The following is a 22,257-nucleotide window of genomic DNA, read 5'->3' on the forward strand; positions in this document are numbered from 1 at the left end:
TTTCCAGCAACAACAAATACGAATTTCTCTGACAGTTATTTGGAATGTGCAAAGAAATACAGCAATCCAAGGGAGACTGACAGCATTCAAACACGGAAAAACTGATATGCTGAAGGAAAAAAATGACTGCTTTTTCCTTAATAATGACTATACATATTTGAAGAGTGTAAATACTAAAGCACAGAAGCACAAGGGGAGTAGTGCAATGGGATTACTAAAGTGAAAATTTAGATTGGCTGAACATTAGGAAAAATGATTGACAGTGAGAATAGATCATGTAGTGGAACACTCTCCCAAAGGTACTGGTAAAAGCCCCATCTCAGTCTTCACTGATACTTCACAGCAGATTGCATAAAGAAGCAGAAGCTATTCTGTGGGGAAACCTGCTTTTCTTGGAGAGGTGTATTAGAGGACTTAATAGATTTGCTGCAAGTCATTTTGGTGAATCATTTAGAGATGTGTTACAGATTTTTGCTTGTTGAAGGAAGTTCTGTAACATTCCCCACATTCCCTACTCAGTGAATACTAATGAGTTCATCACAAATTTAGTAAATCAATATCCCATAACAGTGTTTTGTATGCATTATTCACTAAAACGTTTTGTGAAATAGACTGCTTAAAAGAAGAGGTGGAAATAGGGGAGTATGAAAGGTGTAGGATGTTTGTGTTGTGGCAAGGGGAGTATTCAGGAAGGAAAAACTGGAAGCTTACAGATCCAGTGATTCTATTGGAACCTGAATTTCATCCTTTATTCCATATATGTTTCTTTCTATGTTCTAAGATTCCTAAGTAGTCCTGATACTAATATTGACTTGAAAACATACAATTTATAATGATCCAAAGAAAATGAACACAAAGCATTTTAAGAAAATATTTATATCAGGGAGCTGACCTTCAGAAAAAGTGTTTTCTCTCCCAAATGCTAACAACAGTTCTTTGAGGGCTTGTGTATGCTTTGCACAGACACAGGCTGTGCAATAGAAGGGGGCTCTGTTTTTTTTCAGGAACTAATTCCTCTCCTAACTGTAAGATTTTCTGAATGTTTACTCTTTGAAATACTAGCAAGAACTCCATTTCATACTGAATGTCCTCAGCATCCATAAGCTTTTAATGTTCATCTCCTGCTGTGGAGGCTGGAAGAGACATTTACATTGATTATGTATATATGTAATAAAGACCATAAGGACCAAGATGTTCCTTCACCTTCAGGCAGTTCTTATGGATGAAAAAAAACAAAACAAAACAACAACAACAACAACAACAAAAACAAAAACAAAACAAAACAAACAAACAAACAAACAAAAACCACCAAAGTCCAGTCTTCCTCCTTTCTCATCTTGTGTCCAGTGTGCAAAAAAAACCAAGTTGCAGGTCAACCACTGCTGTGTTCATAAATATTCATATCTCTGTAGATGGGATTGAAATAAATATTCATCAGTACTCAGTGACATCAGGATTAAAATGGAAATATGGAAGATAGAGGAAAACTGCTCCAAGAAAATGTTTGATTAAAAAAAAAATAAATCCTTTTCTATATTTCACCAATCATTCTATTTGGGGAAAAGAAAAAAAAAAAAAAAAAGAAAAAAGATATTTTGCTCTGTATGAGATTAGGCAAATTAAAAAAAACGCACATAGGATTTCCAAGGACAGCCAATAAGCAGACAAAAGCAGCCAGAAAATGGGAAGAAGATGTTGAATTTGTTTCTTCAGAATCATGGAATAGAAATTCTCAAATTGGACATTATATGGCTGCAAACCTTGTTTGAGAGCAACTTTCATATGTATTTACATTTGTATGTATTTACTCCACTACTTTAGTCAAGATTCTCTTTGTCTTATTGGAAAATATACATCTTTTATGATCAAAAGTGTTCGGACTATGCTCTGGCATCTCTTCCATGTTATCTAGTTTTTTGTTGTATTAGCAATATCTATTTGGTGATGTGTTACACTAATGCATTAGAACAATAGAAAGACGTGTGAGAACATATTATAATGCATCATCAAATTCCAAAAGTGAGCAGTAAAATTGGACAGTATGAATGGTTATTTGTCAATACTGAGGTCCCTACACAATTTGTTTTCAAGATATACTAATTTACTGTTGGTAGTAGTATACTTCTCTTTCTATTAACTCTGTTAGTAGAGCTAGCTGTTCTGTTCTGTGCTTCTCTTCACTCTTATGAACACAACAGATTTCACCAAATTGATCACAAACATTTCACTGCTCCAAAATGGTACTGAATATTAATGCTTGTGAACTCTGAGCTTAAGATCATACAAAGCTGTTTGTTTAAAGAATCTTGTTCATGTATAAGGTATGAAGGGATCAGATTTACCCAGACTTTACAGCATGTTTCCATTTTGGTAGTTTAAATTTTGTTTGTATAGCCATTGTGATAATATTCATAATATTTTGTTTTATTTCGGCAATTTCTTTGACAATTTTTAAACTGATGTATACTTTGTATACAAAGTATATGTATACTTTTGATGTATACTTTTTTTTTTTAAAAAAAAAGGTCATTAAGTGAATCCTTTGTTCTGAATTTATTGTTTATTACTAAAAACAAACAAAAAACATAAACAAGACAAGACAAAACCTTTAAAGACATGGAATATCTCACAGAGAATAAAAGTTACTTGTGTTTGTATGCATGTGTCACTTGATGATTAGAGGTATTGTCCTTTCCTACCTTTTTCTGGATCTAACATGAGCCAGACCAGCTGAATCTATTAAAAGCAGATGAAATCTGTGAAATCTGTTTTTTTTAATTTTTTTTGAGTAGAAAACAGATTATAGGTATGATTATTGCCATAAATGACTTGTTCCACCACTTGCCCTTTCTTTCAGGATTCTAATAGCAAAATTAAATGGATTTTTTCTGATTAATATTTTAGAATGAATGTAACATCTGTTGTTGCTTGCATGATTGTATTTTAAAAGACAGAAGTTAAAATTTTATGTCCACACACACGCACGCATGTAATTATTATTTTTTTGTTAAAAAAATAAAAATAAAAACAGCAACAGTTGGAATTTGAAGGGTTCTACCCCCCCCCACCACCCAAAAAAAAAAAAAAAATAGTGCTCATTGTATTTCTTTCAGAAACTTGAAACTTGAAACTGGCTAATATTGGACTCTACTAAGGAGATAAGCTTGAAACAGAATTGCTATTTAGGAAATCAAATTCTTTAATTCTCTTTTAATTTAGTCAGGTTCTTAAACAAGAATCATAATATGCAGTTACTTAAAATACAGTGTTTGTGCTATTAAATTAATACAATTGTATAAGAAAAAGTCTATTTGTTCTCTTTCAAAGAGTGATTTCAGCCAGACAATTTCTTATGCTTAAGAGCTGTTGAAAACATAGGATTCTGCTTTGCTACCACATGCTGAATTCTTTCTAAATATTGACTGGACAACATGAAAGGCATAATGAGACAGAAAACAAATATTTCTTTTCGTTTGATACATACACTTCAAAATATCTTGTTTAATGAATAAAAAAATTGTAGAAGTATAAAATTCTGTATGTCCTTACTGAGCCTATCTCAGTGCCATCTAATTGTCAAATTAAAAATACAGGTATCCTTTGTCTTTTTACAATTATTTTTACATATTTGGTTGAAAGTTAAACTTAAATTTTCCTCAGATTTTCATGTAAAATAGTCTCTATACACTTAAAACATTCAGCAAATATCAAATGGAAGTTAAAAATATATCTCCTAAGTTGGTTATATGAATACCTTAGTATTCTAGTATGCTCAAAGGGGCATTCATTGCAAAGGTCATAATTGTTTTTTTAGGTATTTGATGCTCTAGTTATTTCTAAAGAATTCTTATGTTGATATCAACTCAGATAACTATTAATTATAACAATGATAGCTTGTACGTGTTTATTATTTTTATAATTTATTAATAATAATACTAATAATTTTACTTAAGTGGAAAAGTCAGGTATCTAGTGTTGGAAAAAAAATTAAACAGGGTAACTTACATTGGTAAAAGCTTATGTATTTTGGGCCATCTGTGTACATGCAAGCAAAATGATTGAGACAGCTGACACCATAAAAAATGTGGAAATACTTCTGGTTTATCTGCTATTTGGGGTCCCATTTTTTCAGTTTCAAGATGTGAAAACCTGATTTGCTGAAATAGGTAAGCAAACTTCTGATCAGTTTTATTAAAATATATATATATATATTATTTCTTATTATAATCTATTTTTTTTATATCTAAATAAAAATAGGAGAAATTAGTAGGAACAAATTTATGTTTTTCCCTGAGAAACAAAACAAGCCCACCAAATTTATTACTTCTTTGATGTTTTGTAAATTGGTCCTAGTTTGGTGATAGTAACCTATGATTATAATCCACAATGCCATTTGATAAACTCAGTAAAAGTGTTTTGCAATCCCTTATTCAGGGGTGAAAAAAAAAAAAAAAAAAAAAAAAAAAGCAAACTTAAGCTAAGTAAATGTTAAGAACAGATATTCCAAGGTTAAATAAGTCATGTTAATCAGTTTGCCACATTCTCTTTTCTTATAAGCTTAGAGGGTGATGTTAAGAAGCATAAAAGTTGTCAAGTTCATCATTCCCATGAGACAGATTTAGAAATAGCTTGACTTACAGAAAAAAATCATGCAATAAAAAGAGTGTATCTGTTGAGTCAATGACTATTAATATCAGGGCTGGCTAAGGATTTTAGTTTCCAAGCTTGTCTTTTGAAAGCATTTTGCAGTAGTCAGCTAGGGGACCATGCTGAGAGCTCAGAGATGGAGGAATATCAGAAATAACCTTCAACATGTTGTTTCTTTCACTTTTTCTAAGGTCAGACATGTTCTTTGTATCAAAACAGTCTTCATAAAGTAAAAAAATCATTTTCGAATTTTCTAAGTAGATCAATCATTGTCTTGATTTGTAGTAATCGGTTTTGAAATATCCTTGCACTGTGTTTGAGGGAGAACTTTCTTTTAATCCAAATTGAAACAATTTATTTTAAGGAAAGGGAATAGCTTTTATTACAGTTTTTTAAAAGTTAAATTTGTAAACCTGGACACACGCACACACAAAAAAAAAAAAAAAAAAAAGCAACTCTTTGACAAGCCTTGTATTAAATTTTTTGAACGCAGTTGTAATGAGATGAACACCAACAATAGTTAACAGTATAGATTTGGTGCTCAAAACTCTTTCTTTATGCTTCATGTATATTATTTTATACTTAATTCAATGCATTGTAGGCCAAATACAATATTATAGAGAAAATAGTGAGAAAATTATCTTTTTTTTCCTGAGGAAAAGATGAATTTTCCTCCCACTCTTCTGATGTGATATTTCAAAATTAGCTTGATATAAAGAGCTACATGTTGTATAGTTTATTTGAGATGGAGGAAAAAAAAAGGATTTAAAGGTGAAAACAAAGGCCAGATCATTGCTAAAACATTAAATCCATGTATGCAATGACATGTGGAAGTGAGAAATGTTTAATTGCACTGTCTACCCTTTAGTAAGAATTAATGATCTTTATAAGTATTGTACAAATAATGCTGTGAGGTGTGTTTATTGTGACAGACTTCTGTAAGCACAAATATTTTAGGAAGCCTATAATATTTTCAGAACAATAAACTGGTAAAAGTTTGCATATATATATTGGATATCAATAATCACTCATACCTTTTGTGAAGGTACTTGTTGGTAGTTCTTTTTGTTTGGCAAGCTGCTCTTGTTGAATGTTTTTACACAAAGTTTGATGTAGTATTACAGGTTTTTAGTGATTATCTGTCAAAAGAATTGATTTTGCTTGAGGATGAGGACTCAGCACAGATCCAAATGGGAATTTTATTATCTGACATTTCTTTAGCATTAAGCTGACACCAAAGCCTCGGGCTTGGAGTCTATCTGTCAGAATAACCATATTTAAGTATGTGATCTCAGGTTCATTCTCTCACTACAGAGGTATGCCAAACCTTGAAAAGCAAGTATGTATATTCCTGTTCCATACTGTAATAATGATGATGGGATTGGTTCAGTAAGCTTATTTGCATAGAATCATAATCATAGAATGGTTTGACTTGGAATGGACCTCATCTAGTTCCAACCCCCCTGCCATGGGCAGGGACACCTTCTACTAGACCAGGTTGCCCAACCCTACCCTACCTGGCCTTGAATGTATCCAGGGATGCCCCATCCATGATGGGGAACCACAACTTCCCTGGGCAACCAGTTCCAGTATCTCACCACCCTTGTAGCAAAGAATTTCTTCTTTATATCTAACCTAAATCTAACCTCTTTTAGTTTAAAGCCATTACTCTTTGTCCTATAACTACATTCCCTGAGAAAGTCTCCCTCCAAGGGGAAAGATAGGACAGCTTTAACCTCCATAAAATTAATATAAAATGCCCCACAGGTAGGTGATACTTAAAGGTGCCTTAAAGATAGAAGAGATGCCTTAAAAATATCGCATGAATCAAATTGATTTTAGTCATACACACAGATCAGTATTTGAGGTGGAAGAGTCCCAGTTTTCCTCTTACATCTCTGCTAAAGTACTACGCAAAATTTAGCTTCTAATTTTTTAGAATTTGAGAAGGCAGCATGCTTGGAGATGCCAATTTGAAGAGTTTTCCAGAAATTATATTATTGAATAAAGTAAAATATAGATAAAAATTATAAGGGTTCATTAGAACAGGCAGTTGAAATTAAGGAACAGTTTTCCTGGTGATATTCCAGGAATGTGGATGTGAAAAGAAGATGAAAGTTATTGGTATGGCTGGGAAATTTATTTTAAGACTTTATAGCTGTCATGGCAGGGCAGATTTTAACCATATATATATAAATAACTGTATAAACTGTTTCTGTAGCAGTATCACAAACAGAAATCAGAGAGTTGCTAACCTAGCTAGGTACTGTGCTAGCTACCAGAATGAGACAAGGAAAGTTTCTGTAGTTGGTCAACCAGTAGACAACTTTACTGAATAGACAGCTAACAAAGCAGAAAAGGAAGGACACTATCTACATGGAGGCTAGCTGTGAGTTCATACAATAGCCAAGGCAATTCAATGTAGGATTAGAGGGCTATTTGCTCAGCAGTGGAACAGAAGGTTCTTTCAAACAAGGAGTCAGGAAATGGAGCAGATAAGTCCAAAACAGAAAGCAGCCAGAAAAAGACACAGCCAAGAGCTAGTTATTCAGCTAGATGCAAGAGTAAACATGCAAGTGGGAGAGAAGGGGAAGAAAAAGACAGTCAGTAATTTATTATTGTGGAGAAGTAATAAATTTAAGGGACATCAGTTGGCAGCTACTAATGTACTGATGGGAGAGGCTGAAGGAAGGAAAGTTGGTGAGAAATGGAGCAAAACCCCCTTAATTTCACCAAAGGATATGCAGAACTGACGTTATGCATTTAATTGCAGACTATAGTTGCTTGTATGTATGTTGTAAAATGTTTAATATAAAAAAAAAAATGTTCAGATATTTGAAGACATGTAGGTTACATATATTGGTTTTTGATTTTTTTCTCAACATGTTTTTGTCTCTGTATATCTTAAGATCACTTAAGATTACATTCTGTGTAGGGTCTGTTTTGGCTTTTATCTTCAGTTTGAAGCTCATTCTTTGGCTCTTTTTTTTTTTGGGGGGGGAAAAATAAAAATAATCGACTTTTGTTTTCCTCGTAGGAGTCCTACCTTAATTAAAGGTATTTCTACTTTCCAATAACTCTGCCACATTGCTTTCAGATGCACTTGAGTCAAGATGTTAGCATAAATATTTATTTTATATTTACATTCTTGTTGCCTTTTCCCATAGTTTGTTTCTTATATTTCTGACCTTGAATTTAAAACTTTATGTGGTAAAGATTGGAAAACTAGTATTTAAAGAATATTATGCTAAAGAAGCAAGACTTGAACCCTATGATGTCAATCACTGTGTTTTGCTTTACAGTACCTCTTTCTTGCAGTCTCTTGAGAGTTCTTGAGTTTGATCTTGAATAGGAATAGTTAATGGGATGTATTTGGCTTATGTTGAAAGCTTTTTTTTATTCATTTTTATTTTTTTATTTTTTTTTGAGGGAGGTGGGGGGGGGGACACAAGAGATGGGCAGGCTGCAGGGGTGGCCTCTTTGATGGAGTCCAGAAGCTGCCCCATGTCAGCTAAGAGCTAATTCCATGCAGCTCCAAAAGAGACTAACTGCTGTCTGAAGTGGAGAAAATGTGGGATGCTAGTTATGCCTTTGTGAAAACTTGATTAAGGAAAAACTGCTGCACAACACCAGCTGGGAGAGAGGAGTGAGAAACTGTGCAAGAAACAACCCTACAAACACCTAGATAGGAGTGCAGCAGGAGGGCAGGAGGTGCTCCAGGCACGCAGCAGAAGTTCCCCTGCAGCCTGTGGAGAGGCCCCTGATGGAGCAGGCTGTCCTTCTGAAGCCCGTGGGTCCCACATGGAGCAGATCTCCGTGTTGCAGCCCGTGGAGGAGCCCCTGGTGGAGCAGGTGGATGTGGCCTGGAGGAGGCTGCGGCCCATGGAGAGCCCCTGCAGGAACAGGCTCCGGACCGGAGCTGCAGCCTGTGGAGAGGAGCCCACGCAGGAGCAGGGGGTCTGGGGGGAGCTGCTGCCCATGGGGGACCCGTGCTGGAGCAGTTTGCTCCTGACGGATGGACCCTGTGGTATGGAGCCATGTGGGAGCAGGTCTTGAAGAGCTGTGTGGAAGCCCACACAGCCTCAGTTCGGGAAGGATGACAGGATGGAGGGACCCCATGTGGGGCAGGGGCAGAGAGCAAAGAAGAAAGAGCGGCAGAGACAAAGTGTTATGGACTAACCATGACCCCAATTCTCTGTCCCCTTGTGCTGTTTGGGGGAGCTCTCATTAAAGTGTTGGTCTTCCTGTGCAACTGTTATGCATATTGAGGCCCTGCTTTCTGAGAAGTGGCTGAGCAGTTCTTGCTGATGGGAAGTAGAGATAATTGTTTTCTCCTTTTGCTTCTGCAGTTTACTTTTTTTTTTTTTTTTTTTTAATTCTCCTTTAATTAAACTGCTTCCAACCTATGAGCCATTTTTCATCATGTTTTCTTACCTTCCTCTTTTGAGAAAGAGGAGTGAGAGGGCAGCATGGTGGAGCTTTGCTGTGTATCAGGGTGAAACCACCACATGGGGAAAGAGAAAAAAATGTAATGTTTTTGCCTTTTATATAGAAGTAGTCTTTGGTAGTTCTAGATGCAATGTGAAGGAAAGGGGAGGAAAAAACAGAAAGCCAGCACAATGGAGTATTGTGTAGTTCTTCCATTTCCCAAATAGTCATTGGAAATAGTATATCATTTGTTTTCTTCCTTTGACTTTATGTAATGTTTTAATGTGATGCTGCTTTCACATCAAATAATACATTTTGTTTTCCTTTTGGTGATTTTTGTTTCTGTTAGTTTTAGTTTGTAACTTATTTCTTGGTAAAAGCTCTATTCCAGCTTGTGAGCTGATAGAACTTCTGTGGAATCAACTTGTTCCTAAATTCTACAATTTAGATGTTGCCAAGAAATTTCTATGTGTCTTTGCCATGGGCAATTAAAATAAAAGGGGAGGGTGGGAGGAGCAGACAGAAAACTTGAACCCAGTTCATAAAAACAGAAAACACAGCAACCACAGTCAGAAACATTTAGCAGTCTGGCAGCTGACAGCAGGACTTAAAGAGAATAACAAAATAGTTTATTGAAGAGGGAAAAAAAGATCTTCAAATGTCTTGTGTCCACAGCAGGGTGGAAAACATAACAACAATCCCATTATTAAGGTTGTTGATTTTCAAATTTCTGCTAATATAAAATGGTAAACAATATGCCAATAACCTCTCTCTCCACGAAAGCACCATATAAAGCTTTCTCAGGCATGCTTTTCAGATGTCTCTATTCAGGCAGTCAAAGCAGGAAAGAAAAGAAGCAAGCAGTTCTGATGTCAGTATTTGAAACTCCAGCAGAAGAGCCCAGTAGAGCTGCAAAGTCAGCTCTTACCATTGTATTAATTATGCAAACAAGTGTCCAATGCATGAAACAGGGGTGTTTTTCCCAGTACTGCACAGTGAATTTAAAGTAAAGCAAATACTCAAAACAGTGCCCTGTAAAACTCATTATGCCTTACTATTTTTACTCCATTTCCATTAGTACAGGATTACTTTCTAAAAGTGTATGTTCTCATTACCAGTGTTTTATAGTCTTATAATAATTAAGATATCTTCCCTGTACCAAATTCTGAGTTATTTGTTGTTCGATTCATTACATTCTTTTAACATCATTGTTTGGTAGGGCAGTGACACTTTACAATAGTCCTATTGATTTCATAGCAGAATTCTGTATAATTATGCTGGTTTTTATCCATTCTTTTTTGTTACCCAATTGCGTGCCTAGAATTTGCAAGGATATGATAATAAGCAATTCAAATAGAACATTTATTTGTTGTGTGCATTAAGTATATCTGTTTTGTGTGAACAGAAGTTTTAAGTGTCTGTTGTGCAAAATATTCTGTAATATTAAGGAAGATGAGTGCAGAAGATGTTCATGTTGCTTAGTTACAGAAACAATAAATATCACAAAATTATTATCTCTAGTTAGCCATTCAGAGTGTTATTAAAGCACTAGCTGAGTGTATTATCATGGTATAGCATAATACACTCTTAAGCTTACCTTGAGACATGTATTGTTCAAGTTGAACCTTATTGAATCTACTTTCTGACAAGATTGAGTATATTTTATTTTCCTGTTTGAATTGCTAATGTGTTCTGTAGTCTGTAGTTGCATGCTAGAAAGTCAGAATATCATACTTTTTTGTCATAGTGGTAACCATCTTCCTTAAACAGTAAAAGAGGAGGACATTTGCTATCAGAAATGTATGTGTAGATAGATACAACTGACTTCAGGTGAGGCTCCGCTGAACCCAATGTCGATGATGCAGACTTCAAGCAAGTTTATATTTTCTAGCGTGTGATGAAATAATGTATCCATTGTACAGGTAACCAAAGAGAAGTTAAGTTCTCTGTGAAGCATTCAGATCCAGGTTAAACCCAGATCTCTGGATTACTAATCCTTATATCTAATAGCAAGTGTTATTGATGTCTTTATCAACGGCATAGACAGTGCACCCTCAGCAAGGTTGCAGATGACGCTAAGCTGAGTGGAGCAGCTGATAGGATGTACTCATTTTATCATTAGATGAAAGGAAAGGGAAGGGATGCCATCCAAAGGGACCTGTACAAGCTTCAGAATTGGGCCCATGTGAACCTAATGAGGTTCAACAAATCCAAGTGCAAGGTGGTGCACCTGGGTTGGGGCAATCCCAGACAGGAGTTCAGACTGGGATCTCATTGAGAACAGCCCTCCCCTCCCCTCCCCTCCCCCTATCATTTCCTCCAGGTATTTCTACTGTGGAACCCTGTTCTGTTCTCCTGAGACTTACCTTCCATTTAAGTAGGACTCCACAGGCACTTTTTTTTTTGTTTAGGTGATCAGAATGAACCCCTCTCTAAATGCACCATCCCTACCACCTCCACCATCACATACCTATGCACCTCAGAAAAAGTATAAGCATTTCATCTGAGGATAAATGAATTACTCCCTCGTAGCTTTCATTCTAACTGCTAATCTTTTCTCTGTTTCAGAAAACAAAGCCTGTTAATGAAGTTGCATAAACCTATAGGTTTGAATAGCTGATTTCATTCATATTATGTTCAGAAATGCAACCCATTGCAAACCTTTGAACTGGGGCTCTTTTTTTTTTTGGGGGGGGGGGGGGGGGAGGGTTATAAATAATCTGTAGTTTAATGTATTGCTTGACATAATTATTTTGGAGCTTGGAAGTTATTTGAGGTGTATTAACAAAATGGCAAGTCTCCTCTGAGAGGACATTCATGGATTAGTTCAAAACCTCTTAGTGAATTCCAAAACAATCATGACAACTCTCAATGGTCAGTTCTGAATTTGGATTTCTGAATATAACACTGTATGCACAAGGTAGCTCTCAATGAGTATTGAGATTCTACTGACTGCTAAAACATGCTAATAAAATTGCCTTAGGCTTCACTTGCTGTAATCCCATTGCAAGTTTCTGACATCAGTAAGTTATCTCCTGCTGACTACACTGTGCAGCATAAAATTGTAGGTTAGCAGCACCTACCTTAGCCATTTTGGATGGTACAGGTCTCCATTTTAGAGAATTAATTTCCATTGTTATCAGTGAAGTTACAGTAATGAACCCAGTGATATAGGTTTCATGAAAATATGAAAATGCTGCTTTATGGTAATATAAATATATATAAAATGCATTTTTTAAAACAGGCTTAGAGCCTGGATTCATTCAAATTGCATTTAGAAAATTATTTTTCCTCACCTACCACGTAGGTAAATAGGCTCTTCAGAGCAAGATCCAAACGTAGGTGCTCTGAACACCTGTTTTATCTTTGATTCTAGAGGAAACCTAGTTGCTACAAATTAGACAATGTGATTAGCTCCTTAGGGATCCTGTTTTGTTGTCATAATATAAAGCAATTTAGAAAAAAAAAAAAGTGCTTCATTGTAATTTAAAGGCATTTAATCACAGTGATTGGAAGCTTGTTGCAAACACAGTGGTCAGTCTTCTGAAAATTTTATTTTACTGGTCGTATTTATTTCTTCACTGATAATATTTGAAGTACGGAATACAAAAGAAATCTTTCATGTGGAAAGGGCTGGACTTTGAATTGAAAATGGTGTTGAATCTTAATGCCTTTGCATTTTTTTCCTAGTTTTAAACTTCATGGAATATGGTTAGGAAAGTAGAAAGAACCAGGTTTTGTTCATACTAGTGTTTTTATTATATGAGCTGTTTTAATCTAATAGTCGACCTGTTGTGTGTTCAGTATACATCTCTAATACCAACAGTACATTCCTTGTTTTCTCCTTCACCTTTTCTCAAAGTCCCTCATACATTTATAGGTTACCAGCTTATTAATATATTATTATTGGTGCTATACTAGATTTTTGTTGTTATTGAAGACACCATGACCACTGGCAAGATATGTAGTGAATTCTTCATTTTTTCTGTAGAGTCTATTGCCTACTAGGGCCCCAGCTCCCAATAAATTATATTGGGTGTATACATGGTATACCAGGTATATCTTCCCAAAGATATATCTTTGGGAACCATAACTTGATTCTGCTTGTGTGCCAAGATGACAAGAAGCCATGTTAAGGAGAATGCTGAACTTAAGTTACTATTTGCTGTCTCTTAGCTGGATTTATTTGTTGAAACTCAGCACTATTATATGGCCACCACCTGGCAGGTGGTTGGCCTAGATGGTAGCAAATAGGCCTATATAGGCATACCTATATATAGAATATCTTGATGTAAATTGCTATATATAGGTATACCTTTTCTCTCCTGGAAAATAATTTTATCCCTTACTTTGCATTTTTATGTTGCAAGTAACAAGGGAAATTGCTAACTGCTTCTTTTATCTTGCGAATTTAGGTGACCTTTTGCAGTTTCCAGGAATTAGGTTGTTATATATTTTGAAGACTTGGGTCTTCACTCTTACTTAATATTTACTGGAATGAATACAGTGAATGAAAGACAAATTTGAGATGCTCTTAATAGCACAATACAATTCCATCAGGGCTAGCAGTTTCACACACAGGAAAATTATATTGGTTTGGCTTGGGTATGAGAGAGAGCATGAGAGCAAACAATCTATTTGCTAGGGCCAGCCCTGTAGACACTAGTAAAGCACATAGATACTGCAAAGATACTGAGTGGTAGGTTGTGCAGGACTGATGGTGAATGTGACTCAAAAGATATTTCTTCTTCCTATTCAAGTGTATTACCTTCACTTGATTAATTGTGGATCCTTATATTTATTTTGGGGAGAATATACTGAGTTAAAATTAAAGAATGTGAAGGTTATCTTGTGTGAAGTTAGCAATAGATAATATTAGAAACATGTTTATCCTTATGTACCCTGAAAGAAAATAAATAAATAAATAAATCCTTGAAAATAAGAAATGAGGAGTGAATTTACAAATTGAATTTACTCGTACCCTAGAGGCTGTCAGTCCTGAAGCATACACCTGCATGAGTTATAAAGTAGATACTAGCCTCATAATTATTCTTTACTATTCTTTTCTCCACATTTAATGACTACTTTTTGTGAACATACTGCTTTTTCTTTTTCATTTTTTTATTTTTTTTTTCCTTTTTGCCTTGCTTCACTGATGAGTGAGTACATCCTTCATGGACAGGAAGGTGGGGAGAGGAGCAAACCAGGAATCAGGTTTTCAAATGCCAGCTGCATTCAGTGAACATTTCAGTTCTTTTCAGTTATAGTTTTCAATTATGGTTCATATTTCTGTTTTAATACTGCTTATCTATAAGAATTCAGTTTTAAATTGTCTATTTGTGAGACAAAAATAACATAAACATCCTAAGACCTAAAAAGAAAATAAACATACTAAGATGTAGATTTAGACTTTATTCTGTTTGCACACAAGGAACGTAATAAGATGTAATCATACACATTTCAGCAGCTACAAAAATTTTAATTGAGATAAATTTCAGTTCTTGCATATTGGAAGAGACATATCATAAAATTGCTTCCTTCCATATACAATATTTTGGGATGCCAAGAATATTTTACTATTGGTAGTATAAAACTTCCAATATTTGCCTCTTACTAAAGTGCTCTAGCAATTTTTCCCCCATAAGATGTGTATTAAAACACCTATCTGGTGACCCGTTCTTGAAAAAAAATATTTCTGGTATTCCTGTCTGCACTTAATTCGTCAGATCTTTAAACTATGTTCAAAATTATTGTTTCTAAGTTGGCAAGTGATTTCAAAGCCTATAGAGCTATTTTAGACATAAAGTAAAGCTTAGTTCTCTTTTCAGCTCAGGTTTTCTGACATAGATAATCACTACTAGTTATATTATTCAGTCAACCAGCTTTCAGTAATATCAAACAATTTGAATTTATGTCCATAAACAAGCAATTCTCTTTCTATGTTTATTTTTATTATCTTGGTACCTACCTTTGTTTGGTTGTCAATTAGAGAACATCTTCTCCTTGTGTTCTTAATTGCCTTAATTGCTTTCATTGTGAACACAATGATTTAGTACTAATAAAAGCCCATTTATTCTTTCTTTTTACTATATCCTTCAGCCTCATTTTAATGTTTTTCAGTCTAGTCTAGGTTGCCCCTTGCAACTGATTTGGAAGAAGTGGAAGCTATGCAAAATCCCACCACTTTCTTGCCATAGAAAGTGGTCAAATGTGTTTTAGGACACATTTTTAATTCTGCCATGGTTTATGTAGAAATTTGCTGGGTTGACAAGATTTGAAAAAAATCAAATTCTTAGAGTAAAAAAAAAAAAAGAAAAAGAAAAAGAAAAGATGATTGATCTAATTTTTAGTACTATATTATCTTCAAAAAGATTTTTTCAATAACAACTGTTCCTTGTCGTGTATGCCACCTTAGGTCGTTTCTAACATTAGCACAGTTCTGCCATGCATCCCCTGTCTCTTGTCCTTACTATATGACTTCCACTTTATTTGCTCTGTGGGTTTAATCTGTGTTCAGACTAGGTTTCAGAGGAAATGAATCCAGACACTCTATCCTAAGTATTCATCAAACACTCTCTATTAGGGACATAAGGTCTAAGCCAATGATTGGTGCTTCAATCAGCATCAGACTACATTGTATATTTGCAACACTGGATGAGAGGTCAGATGTGATCCAGTCTTGACTGTTATATGGTTTGTAGATTAAAAATTCTCAGCACAAACCGCTCTGATCTGCTGAGCTGTTGCTCTTGCTCCAAATTGCTTGCTAATTAAGGCATAATGGAAAACAGAAACATAGAAGAAAGTTTTAGCTTATGTTACAGTGTCATATTCATCTCTTGAATGGTATTTTAGCATAAATCATTTATTGAACAAATAAAAAAAATGACAAAATACTTTTGCACACTTTTACTATTGAAGACCTTCATTTAAGGAGTCATTTTATCCTTGACAACACAGAAATAGTGGCAATTTCAAAATACACTAATAAAGACTAGAACCCTGGGAAATGATTATATCATGTCAGCTTTCTCTGGACAGAGTCAATATGTGATTTGAATCAAAAGCATGTGTTGCAGAGGTCAATTGCATTTAAAACTAATATTGTCTTTCATTTTTATCATAAAACTCTTCAGTCAGGAAAAGTATGTAAGTGGTTTTATCTTTTGTCCAATTGAACTGGCATAAAGATTGTTCTGGTTTTTGTCTATTTCAATCTGTATGATACTATTGTCTCTGTTTTATGGCTTCATGAATAACATGGATGCTACTATTCCTCAGCCCCAAGGACAAACTGAAAAGATGTTAAATTATAAAGTATCTGACCTTGGTGCATTTTCTGTACGTGAACAGAAGAGTTGAGACAGTGACAAAGGGTTGGACGAACAAGAAATCTAATCCTTTTCTAATGTAGTAGAATGACTGTGCAAAGAAAGCTTTTAAGCAATGAAGGCCACACAAGCTAATTTGCAATTGATAGTAGGAATTATGTACCGATTCTTTCAGACTGTTTGAATTAACTCTAAGGATATTTTTAGAAAAACTTTGCTCACTTTAATGAAAACTATTATTAAATCATTAGTCAATAAATTATAGTTATTATATTTGTATGTGTAAATTATCATCTTCATATGCCATTATTCTTCTTCTTTAGATAATCTGCTCTTTTTGGATTGTATTTGTTTGGTAAAAGAATTCAAGTCCCCTTAGTAACGTCTCTACTTTGCTTGCAGGTTGTATATAAAAATAATGATGTCAGGTTGGAATTATCTCGACTTGCCAAGCAAGGAGATCCTAAAATGAAGATTCATGGGGTTGTAGCCTTTAAATGTGAGAATGTTGCAACCTTAGATCCAATCACATTTGAAACGCCAGAGTCTTTCATCTCTTTGCCAAAGTGGAATGCCAAGAAAACAGGCTCAATATCATTTGACTTTCGTACAACTGAGCCAAATGGTTTGATTCTTTTCAGTCATGGAAAACCAAGGCACCAAAAAGATGCCAAACACCCACAGATGGTGAAGGTTGACTTTTTTGCCATTGAGATGCTTGATGGTCACCTCTACCTGCTGTTAGACATGGGCTCAGGTACTATAAAAATAAAAGCCTTGCAGAAGAAGGTGAATGATGGTGAATGGTACCATGTGGACTTTCAAAGGGATGGACGGTCAGGTAAGTTTTCTGTTTTAATATTAACTATGTTTTTTTGTTTTTTTGTTTTTTTGTTTTTTTTTTTAATGTTGTATCTGACAGAATATCGGGTATATATGATATTAATACCATTAGTTGCACATCATCTAAAAAAATAGTCATTCCTGTCAGATACCAGAATACAACAACTTTCAGAGATAAATATCTTATGTTAACATTTATTGGGTAATCAGGTACTTAATCTTGCAAGTAAGTGTGTTGTGTACTTCAAAAACAAACAGTAATCTCCCTCTGTGCTTACTTACATCAAATAGCTGAAGAGGCAAATTTCAAGAACAAAAATTAAGGGAAAAAACAAAAAACAAAACAAACAAACAAACAAAAAAAACACAACTGTAAGTAATCTCCAGCTCTGGAAGTAGTCTGTCCACAGAAAAAGCACAGACCTTGCAGTCATGTCAGCAGACCTCAGCATAATTAAATGATATGCTAATGTGTGGCTAACTACACATCAGCAGAAATGGAAATTATGTCAATATGATTTGAATTTTACAGTAGTTGATGAACTATCTCTCTGACAATGGTATAAATAAAATAAATTTCTAACCTGTTCCTAATGCTACTAAAATCTGTCACAGCATGTAATGCATTTAACTAGTAAAACTGTTCTTGCGTTGCAGCTGCATCTGATCTAGAGTATATATAAGTTGATTTCATCAATATCTATTAATCGGAGGACAGACCAATTCTATGGTATCTTTCCTGTAGTTCGTGCCAGGATTTAGCAGGGTGCTGGAGGGAATGATGTACAGAGCCTGTCATTTAGTTCATTGAAGAATTTTCTAATTAATATCCAATCTGAAGCTTATATATATTCCAAAATTGCATGTTGAAAAAACAAACCTTTCCCCCTTCTTTTCGCTTTCATGTTTTTCTCCCACTTCTTCCTTCTGCTGACTCCTTTTCCATGACTTGTATTTATAACTGTTTTCTGAAACTTTTCACCCAGTCATTGTTTTATGACTTACTTTCTAAATATACACAAATCAGATTTCAGATTGAGCAAATGTAAGTGCAGGTTGAAACTGAAGATTTCAGTCAAATTCATGCTGAAAGTCAGATCAAATTCAGTTGATTCATCTGCTCTAAGATTATGAAAAATAATGATTTGATTTATTTCTGAGTTTTTCAGCTTAGAATTCAAACAGTATGTTTGATTACAATATCAGTATGTCAGTTAAGTATTTGCTTTTCTTCAGATAAAAAAAAAAGTCTCAAAAACCTCAATTGTGATTGAACATCCAGTGGTTATATTATTTACACTACAATCTTCATTTCAGAAATCCTTCTTAAGTGCTATTTCAGTGATTCATGAGGCATAAATCCTGTAATAAACTGCCCATTGGATTCTACTGAAAGCAAAGTTTATTCTTACACTCAAAGTGAACACAACCATGAATAAAATAAATGCTTAGCGATTGTTTATATTTGAAGATATGTTCTGCACTTTTGCTTCACAAAAAACTGCAGCTCATGAGTACCATTAAGAGAGTCTGTCTTGTGTTATATTTAAACCTTTAGAGCTGTTGTTGGACTTCAGCAAGAATGTGTACTAATTTTAGGAAGCAATGTTCACCTAAGGATGAGGATTGCGTATTATTTTTAAGTAGAATTTTAAATAGTCAAATATCTTCATAAAAGAAAAAATAATTCTATTAACAGCCAAACTTCATATACCATGTTACTCTTGCAGAGCACCATATCACCTGTTTGCCCTGAAACATTAAACTATTATCAGAAATAGCAAATAGATATGTGGACATGTGAATTGGTGTTCTGAATTTTTATCTGAAATCTGAACCAGACGTCAAAAAACTTTCTGTGATTTCAATACATACAGTAATACTTTACAGTGTGAGAACTACTCATAACAGTGGCAATGATGTTTTTCTTGATGAAAATACTGACTGAGTAGTATCTTAAACCATCAGATTTAACCAAATAAAACGAATGCCTAATGATTAAAATATAAAGTGAAGTATATGTTGCATTTTTTTTTCAAATTGAAACAGGATATATTGATATGTTATGTTTAGATTATTTCTTCATGACTTATGCATGTAGGTCTGATATGTTTTCTTCCATGAATAATAAAACCCATCTTAATATTCCAGGACATTTTTTCATTTCTTTTCTCTAGCCCAAGCCAAATATATGGGAAATTATATGGATTCGATCACTTTTCAGTTGCTCATCATCTGAATTTTTGTATAAATATACATTATGAATATACCTTGTATGAATATATACCTTGTATGAATATATCTTTTATATATATATATATATTAAAAAAAAAACAACACCTCGGCTTTTCCTAAGCTTTCTTGTTGCTGCTGATAAAATACTTCCAACCTTTCAAATATAAATGAGGCGATTCTCCTGTTGATGAATAAATAGATCAAATAATCTCACTCTCTTTTCCTTGTCCCCCCTCCCTCTATTCCCCCCATATGTTTTGCAGCCTTTTACTCCTACCCTTCAATCCAATGCAGAGTGGCTTCCTCAGATAATCGAAAGCTGTGACATTTCTCAAGGAGCTTTGCTGATTTCCTTGACTTTAGCATTAGCTGGATCAGCAAGTACTCAATTTATTTTTCATTCTTTTCTCTCTTCTGGACTCTTAGTTGCAGGGAGTATCTACTCTAAAGTACAGCCTTCGTCCTGACCTTGTTGGAGGCTGGGGCAGAGAGAATGTAAGGAATGAATTTTATTTAGAGCACATTTTTTTATTTGTACTCATCCAGGCACTATTCAGTGGTAATTCTGCTGATCCCCTGAGATTTTGGGAGATAGAAGGAAGAGGGAAGAGGTGGTGCCTTTCAATTTCATTTACTGTTGGAGATCTTAACCTCCTATCTTCTACAAGTTTATCACCCTAGAATCCCACCATGCTGCCTGTAAGACCTTCTCTGAGTGCTTCCTTACATGACAAGCTGATTTGCAGTGAGCAGCATCTCCTGAGTCCCTATTTCCAGTAATAAGCAAGTGCATCTGTTTTGCTAGGTATGCAAGAGAGGAAAGGGAACACACCTTGTCCAGCAGCATGTCCTTTTGGCTAAGTATACATCACAGGACACAACCTGGTACCAAGTGCTGCCTCCTGTCATGTGAGCTGGTTTCCCTTCCAGTATTCGTGGCTGTTCTGAATTCCTGTGAAGGACAGTGGCTTCAATGCTGTGACTTGACTCTTTGCTGTATGCTGTGGTCACAGTCCTCAAGACAACTATGATATTATGCTTTAGCACATAATGTGTAAAGGGTACCTAGAATACCTTACTCTTTTCTTAGATTTTTAAACATCTTTTAATGAACAAGAGCAACTGTTTTGGGTCCACAAAGAACAACTAAATAGGCCAGATGAGGTAAGCATGGAGATCAGAATAGCTGTAGCAGCTGTACTTACAATCCTCATTTTTAACTGATCAGAACTGGTGAGACATGATTTAGAACTATGTTTTGGTTCCTTATACACAGGCTTATGAAAAACTAAATTGCTGAGATAATGAATATGATTGAAGAGGCTCGTTAACTCATACCTAAGGGATTTTTTTTTCTGTTGTTAACAGTACTGCTAACTCTACAGTAAAAGGAAAACAAAAACAAACAAACAAACGAACAAAAAAAAAAACCATGAAACAGTTGCAAAGCTCTTTGCTCTCATTTTTTTTTTTTTTCTGAGACAGCGTAGAGCTAGGCTAGTAAGTGTTTTCTGATGTTTAAGTATTATTTAAAATTTTGATAGAATGTTTGCCATATTCAAGGATAACCTTTCAAGTATTTTTTTTTTTTTGACTGCATTTCCATTCATCCTTTGGATATCATTGCACATTGAAATCAGAAAGGAAACTTACTCTTCTGGTCAACCTCCAATTGTGTATGCCAATGTAAAACTATATATCAGAATGTATTCATAGGTAAGTAACATTTAAGGGTTAAGAAGTCACTAAAATTCTGAACTAAAGTTAGAGTTTCAGTTTAAATACCAGACACGATCTCTAGAGTATGTAATTAGAGCTTAGCCATAATCAGTGTCTCTGTAAGTAGTGCTCTGAAAATATATATTATATGCATTGTTGTTGGAAGTTTTTTTACACATGCATTTCTATGCACTCCTTCCTGTCTATCTTTCCAGCATTCTCAGAAATGACAGATGTACGTGTTTCAATTTCAACAGAAGTTAATAGTTTACATATTTGAAATATTGGGTTTACATCACATTTTCAGGAAAATTGTTCCAATGATCCTGTCACTGCTTTTCATTTATTTGTGAGCTCAAGGAGAAATTGAGAAGGTATGGCCTTGAGAAGTACTCTATTTCAAGCCTCCAACTACAGTAGTGATAATGGAATGGCATCAGTCTTAACAGATGTTAGCTCAGTTACCTGCAGCACCGTACATTACACAGCCTCCCCATGCAATCCATTCCTAAGACGAATCTTTCTGTATGTAAAACAAGCCAATTTGTGGATAATTCCTTTGTTCACAGCAGGCAGAAAACACACATTTAATGTCTTAGATCTAGTTTTTATGATTTGAATGCTGTTATCATGTAAGTCTTCAGTTTTCTTTATAGACCAAGAAACCCCAGACGCTTGCTGTCCTTATATATCACGTTCTATAGCTGCTGACCATTTTCATTCCCATCTTCTGCAGTGCCCTCAGCTGATCTACACCTTACTCAGGTAAACCTTACCAATACTTTTAGTATAGTGGTATGATAGGCTTCCTTATACCTCACCATGGATTTACAGTTTAACAGAATCATATAATCACAGAATTGTTTGAATTAGAAGGGACCTTAGAGTTCATCTAATTCCAGCCCCCCTGCCTAGGCGCCTTCCACTGGACCAGGTTGCTCCCATCCAACCTGGCCTTGAACACTTCCATACAGGGGGCATCCACAGTTTCTCTGAGCAACCTGTTCCAGTGCCTCATCAGCCTCATAGTAAAGCATTTCTTCCTTATATCTAA

General features: G+C 34.9%; 1 protein-coding gene and 1 long non-coding RNA gene across 31 annotated transcripts in view; one reads left to right on the plus strand and one right to left on the minus strand.

Moving 5' to 3' along the window:
- The window catches only part of LOC119716312 (uncharacterized), a 49,235-nt gene extending 29,048 nt beyond the window's left edge, over positions 1 to 20,187 (minus strand). The window contains exon 1 of the long non-coding RNA XR_005264142.2: positions 19,762 to 20,187. This is a non-coding gene — a long non-coding RNA (uncharacterized lncRNA). The remainder of the gene's footprint in view (positions 1 to 19,761) is intronic.
- NRXN1 (neurexin 1) overlaps positions 1 to 22,257 on the plus strand; it is a 709,571-nt gene that overhangs the window by 268,333 nt on the left and 418,981 nt on the right. For all 30 annotated transcript variants that reach the window (XM_072035416.1, XM_072035414.1, XM_072035413.1 and 27 more), the window contains one exon: positions 16,809 to 17,247. In XM_072035416.1, the coding sequence (XP_071891517.1) occupies positions 16,809 to 17,247 (439 nt within the window). The remainder of the gene's footprint in view (positions 1 to 16,808; positions 17,248 to 22,257) is intronic.

This window comes from Anas platyrhynchos, chromosome 3 (genome assembly GCF_047663525.1).
Source record: "Anas platyrhynchos isolate ZD024472 breed Pekin duck chromosome 3, IASCAAS_PekinDuck_T2T, whole genome shotgun sequence".
Classification (NCBI taxonomy): domain Eukaryota; kingdom Metazoa; phylum Chordata; class Aves; order Anseriformes; family Anatidae; genus Anas; species Anas platyrhynchos.